Raw genomic sequence first — 7,093 nt, 5'->3', positions numbered from 1 at the left:
TTCCTGCAGCTGCAAATGAAACCCCAGGGTGAGTGCCACGCTGCTGCAGCTGCCCCAGTCCCACTCAGCTGGCCCCTGGGAGAGGAGCTGCTTTGAATGGGATCCCCAGTGTTCTCCCACTGCAGGGCAGGGTCGGTGATCCCAGCTGCAAAGGGATGCAGGCCCATCTGGGGGCTGGGCAGGGGCACTGCCTTTCCCTTGGGCATGTGGTGCACGGGGGAGGTGATTTTGGGCTGGTGCCCAGGAATGGGTGTGGTGCTAGGACAGAAAGGAGAAGGCCGTGCTTCCCCCCGCAGGCCTGCCCCCTGCACTGCCGGTGTGAGGGGCTGGGCCCGACAATACGGGCACAGCAGTGAGGCCTGGGCCCAGGGCACAGCAGGACAGGTCCCAGCCAGCTCTGCTTTTGTTTTAAAAAAACCAGCTGGGGGTGTCTGCAAAGACAATCAGGAAATATGCATGTGCCCAATGCAGGGCTGCCTGCCTGAGTCTGCTCAGAGCCTGGAGCAGGAGGGGTGCTCCCCGTGCAGGGCCCTAGACCTGTCACTCCCAGCCCCACTCCCCCAGCAGTCTCTGCCACCTGCACCCAGCAGGGCCTCTGCAGCAGAGCTGCCTCCCGAGCCTGGCTGTGGGGCCTGCTGCCCTAGAAGGGGCGGGGCTAAGCTCCCCGTTTGCCTTAATCCAGGCCTAGACTGGCCAAGATGGGGGAGGGAAGTGCCCAGGCTGAGCGGGAGCCAGGATGGGGCAGGGGGCTTGTTGGTCCCCCCTTTATGGCTATGGAGGCTGGAATGGGGGGGTGGAGGCTTTGTGATGGCCCCAGCAAGGAGACAGTGGGGGGGGGGGTGTCTGCACAGCCAGCAGTGTGGAGAAATGGGGGGGGGGCGTTGTAATGGCCATGTGGTGGCCCCAGCAAGGGGGTGGGGAGGGTGGGACATGTGTAATGGTGAGAACAGGGGGCAGGGAACCAGGGATCCCAAGTTCTGGCCAGGGATGGGGAGCCAGGGCCCCACGCTGGCTGGGCTACATCCCACGGGACTCCGCTGTGGCCCACTTCGGGCAGGGTTTGGTCCTGTACCATAGCTGGGGGGGGTGTCACTGCAGACCATCGCTCTTCTCCCTGCCCCCAGTGGATGCTGTGATCCCAGGGTGCTGGGGGGGTTGTGCGTGTCCAGGCCATAGGACGTGCCCTGTGTCCCCGTGGGTACATAGGGGACCTGCAGGGGGGCACTGACAGATTGCCCCTGGACCAGCGCCCCCCCCCTCCCAAGCCGCCGCTGCCCCTCCAGCCACCACAGTGACCTGGCGTGATGGGCGCTGGCGGCTCAGCTGTGGTCAGCCCAGACCCACTCCCGGGGCACATTCTGCACTGCCGTGAGCACAAGGGCGCCCCGGGCTGAGCTGGGATCTGCCTGGGGCCAGCTCGCAGCTGCTGCTGCCCCATGGGGCAAGGCCTTGTGCCCCCCCCCCCCCCAGCCAGCCTCCTGCTGCTGGGCCCATGGCCCGGCATATGCGGCATTGCTGAGCCTACCCCTAGCTGGGGCTACCAGGTGACCCAGGGCCAAAGGAAGCCGGCGATGCAGGGACCCAGATGTGGCTGCCCGGCAGATTGAAAGGCTCAAAAAACTTTTGTGGCAGCGGCAAGGGGAAGGGGGCAGGTTGCCAGGACTCCGGGGGTCCAGTCCTGGTTCTGGGAACGATGGGGTCCAGTGGTTAGAGCAGCGGGGCTGGGTGTTCCCCTCTGTGCATCTCCCATGGGCTGACTGGGGGTGGGGGGGGGGTCTGGCCATAGCAGGATTCCTGGCGGTGGCTGTAGGTTTGCCTGTGCTCACAGCCCCTGGCTGGGCGGCTGCAAGGGCTGGGCAGGGACATGCTGTGCCCGGGTGTGGGAGCAGAACCCCCCCCCCCCCGCCCCGTGGCTGCCCCAGGAAACCTGGGGTGGTCCCAGCCCCACTTGCTCTTCATGGGAGGGGGACGGGATGGCAGCGAATCTGGTGCCCCTGCCCAGCTGGCCTCAGGTTGCGGCGCCTTTCTGAGCCAGGCCTCGTTCGCCTGAGCTGCTGGGTAAAGCATCCCAGCCCTGCCTGCCTTGCCCCCTACAGTGCCCCCCCCCCACCCCTTTAGTCTGTTTTGTCCTTAGGCCGTTGCTGTCATGCTTTCCCCCACCTCCCCGCCGCCGCTGACCTCAGGGGCTGGGCACAGCCTGGAGGATTTAGTCTCTTTATTGGCAGGCAGCTGGAGGCAGCCCATGGCCCCAGGCACAGGCCTCCAGCAGTGCGGCGGGTACGTGCTGAGCAAGCAGTGGGGCCTGGGCGGCTGGGGGTGGGCAAGGAGCTGCTGTGAGGAACGTGGGCAGAACACACCCCGAGGGCCCATGGTGGGGACGCTAAACCCATCTGGCTGCCTCACGTCATGCTGCAGCCGAGAGCAGCAGCAGGCTGGCTCCTGCCCCACACGGGAGGGGCTCAGTCCATGGGTGCGGCCCGCAGTGCGGGAGGCCGGCTGGGACCAGGCGATGGGAAACGGCCTTAGCTGAACTGATCTGCGGTTGCTGCAGAGGAGCCCCAGCGGTGCTGGAGGCAGCTCACTGCACCGCGGCTCCAGGGAGTCGCAGCCTCTGGGAGCGGCTGATACGGCGCCTATTTCAGCGCTGCTCTGTGACCAGCTTGGGGTGGGGGGGTAATGGGTGCTCAGGGGCTGCCCACCTCCAGCCCCGCCCCAGGACAGTGCAGCCTTAGGGGGTCAGGGCCTGGCAAACTGTCCTGTACCAAGGGGCTGCCCGCTGGGGAGTGTTCCTGCCGAGCGGGAGGACTGAGTCTATCAAACACTAACGGGCAGCAGAGCCCCTTCTCCCAGCCTCAGCACATGGCCAGGCCGTGGAACTGAACAGGGGCAATGCAAAGGAAATGTTTCCCCCAGGCAGCACTGCATTCGCCTGTGAAACTCACTGCCCCAAGACGGCCTTTATCCAGAGCACAAATAGGAAAAGGAGAGCTGGGAGGGGACCCAGCGCCCAGCTTCAGGGCTGTGGCGACCTTGAACTCCTGGGGCTGGAGCAGTCCTTCACCGGGGCAGATTTGCTGGCTCCAATGTTTCCTACACGTTCCTCAGACGGGCCCTAGGCCTGACCTAGGCTGGTGCCGCCTGTGAGAGGGAGGCTGGGCTAGTCTGGGGCTTCTGCAGCTCCAAGCACACGGGACCCAGGGTGTGGGGGTGGTGGGATGCTCCGGCTGCCACAGGAAAGACGACTAAGTCCGGCCCAGGGCTCAGCCAGCCGGGGGGGGACCAAGCAGCCAGCAAACACCATCAGCAGTCACCCTCCTGAGCGGGACAGCAAAGGGGGCCGATCACGTCAGCTCAGGCCTGGGATATGCGCTTGGATTTGGGGGGTGGCGGGGGCGGTGATTTCAGCCCTTTACTTCCATCCACTGTCAGCTGCTAAAACAAAGAGGAACAAGCGTTAGTGAGTGGCTGAGCCCTGCACCCCATGTGGCTCTGGGGAGAGCCTGCAGCCCAGGCCATGGCCAGTACCTTCCCACTGTTGGGCGCGGCGTTCTGCTCCAGGAAGGTCTCGTAGACGCTGGAGCTGATTTTGCGGGGCAGTGGGGGGGCCTTGCTGGCGCTCTTCACCCGGCCTGCGAAGCCCCGGGGGGATCCTGACGCCCCTGCACACAGAGAGGAGGACACAGCGCTGAGCCCTGCCCTGTCATGTGCAGCTGGAGCAAAGCCGGCGCGGCCCCCCCATGCCCTCGTGATGCCAGCTCCGCGGCTGGGCACATATGGGCCAGGAGAGCCAGGCAGGGACCCGCCACACCCCGTACAGCCACTGGGTTTCGGACTGTCTGGCCGCATGGATCCCACCCTTGGTTCCTGTTGGCCCCACGGGTATGAGAGCAGCACAGGGCCCGGGGCCCAGCCTGTCCTCCCCCACCCCGACCCAAAGGCATAAACAGCCCCTCAGGCCCTTCACCCTGGCCAAATCCCGGAGCTATAAGGGGGCAGGGGAGGGCGGGGAGAGGGCTCCACGTGGCCAGGGCACCTCAAAGACCCCCAGGCACTGTATGGTGAGTGACCGGCCAGAGTCCTTGTGGGCCCCCCCAGTGCTGGGAGCTGGGAGCCCGGCGTGAGCTGCGGTCGCAGGCCAGTCCTGCCAGGAGCCCCAGCTACAGCGCAGTGCTGGACACCAGGTGGCTCCGGGCCAGGGCACTGCTCCGACAAGCCGCAGCGGTGCCTGGGCCCCAGCAGCGCCAGCGTTCATGGGCGAGCGGCTCCAGTGCCCCCGAACAGGCGTCACGCAGGCAGGGCCCCGTCCGGCTGAGGCTTGGTGCACCGGGAGCACAGGCGAGGCCTCAGTGCTGATGACGAAGGCTGCACAGCGGAGGAAGCGGCTCACCAGGGCACTGACGGGGGCAGGGAAGATTACGCAGAGGGGGTCCCCCCCGAGACTCTCCATGGTCAGTCTGCAGCCCCCTTCGTGGAGTGCTGGCCACACGGGGAGGGGAGGGGAAGGGGGTGCCTGTACCTGCCGTGCTGGGGGAGGGGATGGGGGCGCCCGGACGTGCCGTGCTGGGGAGGAAGGGGCGCCCGGACGCCGTGCTGGGGAGGAAGGGGCGCCCGGACGTGCCGTGCTGGGGAGGAAGGCGCCGGGACGTGCCGTGCTGGGGGAGGAAGGGGCGCCCGGACGTGCCGTGCTGGGGAGGAAGGGGCGCCCGGACGTGCCGTGCTGGGGAGGGAAGGCGCCCGGACGTGCCGTGCCGGGGGGAGGGGAAGGGGGTGCCCGGACGTGCCGTGCTGGGGAGGAAGGCGCCCGGACGCCGTGCTGGGGAGGAAGGCGCCCGGACGTGCCGTGCTGGGGAGGGAAGGGGCGCCCGGACGCCGTGCTGGGGAGGGGAAGGCGCCCGGACGTGCCGTGCTGGGGAGGAAGGCGCCCGGACCTGCCGTGCTGGGGAGGAAGGGGCGCCCGGACCTGCCGTGCTGGGGGAGGAAGGGGCGCCCGGACCTGCCGTGCTGGGGAGGAAGGCGCCCGGACCTGCCGTGCTGGGGAGGGGAAGGGGCGCCGGACCTGCCGTGCTGGGGAGGAAGGCGCCCGGACCTGCCGTGCTGGGAGGAGGAAGGGGCGCCCGGACCTGCCGTGCTGGGGAGGAAGGCGCCCGGACCTGCCGTGCTGGGGAGGGGAAGGGGCGCCCGGACGTGCCGTGCTGGGGAGGATGGGGCGCCCGGACGTGCCGTGCTGGGGAGGAAGGGGCGCCCGGACCTGCCGTGCTGGGGAGGAAGGGCGCCCGGACCTGCCGTGCTGGGGAGGAAGGGGCGCCCGGACCTGCCGTGCTGGGGAGGAAGGGGCGCCCGGACCTGCCGTGCTGGGGAGGGGAAGGCGCCCGGACCTGCCGTGCTGGGGAGGAAGGCGCCCGGACCTGCCGTGCTGGGGAGGAAGGCGCCCGGACGTGCCGTGCTGGGGAGGATGGGGCGCCCGGACGTGCCGTGCTGGGGAGGAAGGGGCGCCCGGACGTGCCGTGCTGGGAGGAAGGCGCCCGGACGTGCCGTGCTGGGGAGGATGGGGCGCCCGGACGTGCCGTGCTGGGGAGGGAAGGCGCCCGGACGTGCCGTGCTGGGAGGAAGGGGCGCCCGGACGTGCCGTGCTGGGGAGGATGGGGCGCCCGGACGTGCCGTGCTGGGGCAGGAAGGGGCGCCCGGACGTGCCGTGCTGGGGAGGGGAAGGCGCCCGGACGTGCCGTGCTGGGGAGGATGGGGCGCCCGGACGTGCCGTGCTGGGAGGGGGCGCCCGGACGTGCCGTGCTGGGAGGATGGGGCGCCCGGACGTGCCGTGCTGGGAGGAAGGCGCCCGGACGTGCCGTGCTGGGGAGGGGAAGGCGCCCGGACGTGCCGTGCTGGGGAGGAAGGGGTGCCCGGACGTGCCGTGCTGGGAGGGGAAGGTGCCCGGACGTGCCATGCTGGGGAGGATGCGGGTGCCCGGACGTGCCGTGCTGGGGAGGATGCGGTGCCCGGACGTGCCGTGCTGGGGAGGAAGGGGTGCCCGGACGTGCCGTGCTGGGGAGGATGGGGTGCCCGGACGTGCCGTGCTGGGGGAGGAAGGGGTGCCCGGACGTGCCGTGCTGGGAGGAGAAGGAGGTGCCCGGACGTGCCGTGCTGGGGAGGAAGGCGCCCGGACGTGCCGTGCTGGGGGAGGAAGGGGCGCCCGGACGTGCCGTGCTGGGGAGGAAGGGGTGCCCGGACGTGCCGTGCTGGGGAGGATGGGGTGCCCGGACGTGCCGTGCTGGGGGAGGAGAAGGGGTGCCCGGACGTGCCGTGCTGGGGAGGATGGGGTGCCCGGACGTGCCATGCTGGGGAGGAAGGGGTGCCCGGACGTGCCGTGCTGGGGAGGAAGGGGTGCCCGGACGTGCCATGCTGGGGAGGGGAAGGGTGCCCGGACGTGCCGTGCTGGGGAGGAAGGGGTGCCCGGACGTGCCGTGCTGGGGGGAGGGGAAGGGGGTGTCCGTACCTGTTGCACTAGGGGATGCAGCGCTGGCATCTCTCTCCGGGGGTGGCTGTTTTCCCTCCGCACCGGCCAGGCAGCTCTCAGTCATGTTCCGGGAGAGTCTCCACTTCTCCTCCTGGGGGAGCAAGAGGCAGCAGCTCAGGTCCCCAGCCCTGGGCTCCATGTCCCAGGGCAGCAGCCGCCAGCCTCCTCCCGGGCACCTAATGGGCCAGCAGCAGCGGCCGAGCTGGGGCCAGCCCACGGGGAGCAGGGACACGGCGCCTGGGCGCAGGGCTTGCTGGCACAAGCTGAGTGGGGGAGTAACATGAATCCGCTAGCTTGTTTCGTTAGCCCCCTTTCACAGATGGGGAAACTGAGGCACGGAGGGGCTGGGCCTCACCCAGCAGCTGAGCTGGGACTAGTCTCCAGGGCTCTGTGCGGCAGGCCAGGCCACAGTGGCCGCTCTCACCTAGGCAGGCTTCAGGGCCATGTCCCAACCCCTCTGTGCTCGGGCACCTGCCCAGTGCAGCGGGGACACCACAGCTCACAGCGAGGGGCACAGGCTGGGGAGGATGCAGCTCACGGCGTGAGGGGTGCAGGCCTGGCAGGGGGCATGGGCTGGGGAGG

At 69.3% G+C, this 7,093-nt stretch overlaps 1 protein-coding gene across 6 annotated transcripts in view; it reads right to left on the bottom strand.

Moving 5' to 3' along the window:
• Nucleotides 1-2,149: 2,149 nt before the first annotated feature.
• LOC120406127 (dedicator of cytokinesis protein 2-like) overlaps nucleotides 2,150-7,093 on the bottom strand; it is a 317,936-nt gene continuing 312,992 nt past the window's right edge. For 5 of the 6 annotated variants that reach the window (XM_039540455.1, XM_039540457.1, XM_039540459.1 and 2 more), the window contains 3 exons: nucleotides 6,491-6,602; nucleotides 3,526-3,659; nucleotides 2,150-3,432 (listed from right to left, as the gene is read on the bottom strand). In XM_039540455.1, the coding sequence (XP_039396389.1) occupies nucleotides 3,352-3,432; nucleotides 3,526-3,659; nucleotides 6,491-6,602 (327 nt within the window). In that variant the 3' untranslated portion in view covers nucleotides 2,150-3,351. The remainder of the gene's footprint in view (nucleotides 3,433-3,525; nucleotides 3,660-6,490; nucleotides 6,603-7,093) is intronic. The other variant, XM_039540456.1, reaches the window with a different exon arrangement.

The sequence above is a fragment of the Mauremys reevesii genome, linkage group 5, assembly GCF_016161935.1.
Source record: "Mauremys reevesii isolate NIE-2019 linkage group 5, ASM1616193v1, whole genome shotgun sequence".
NCBI lineage: Eukaryota > Metazoa > Chordata > Testudines > Geoemydidae > Mauremys > Mauremys reevesii.
This window is presented reverse-complemented; position numbering and strand designations above follow the sequence as displayed.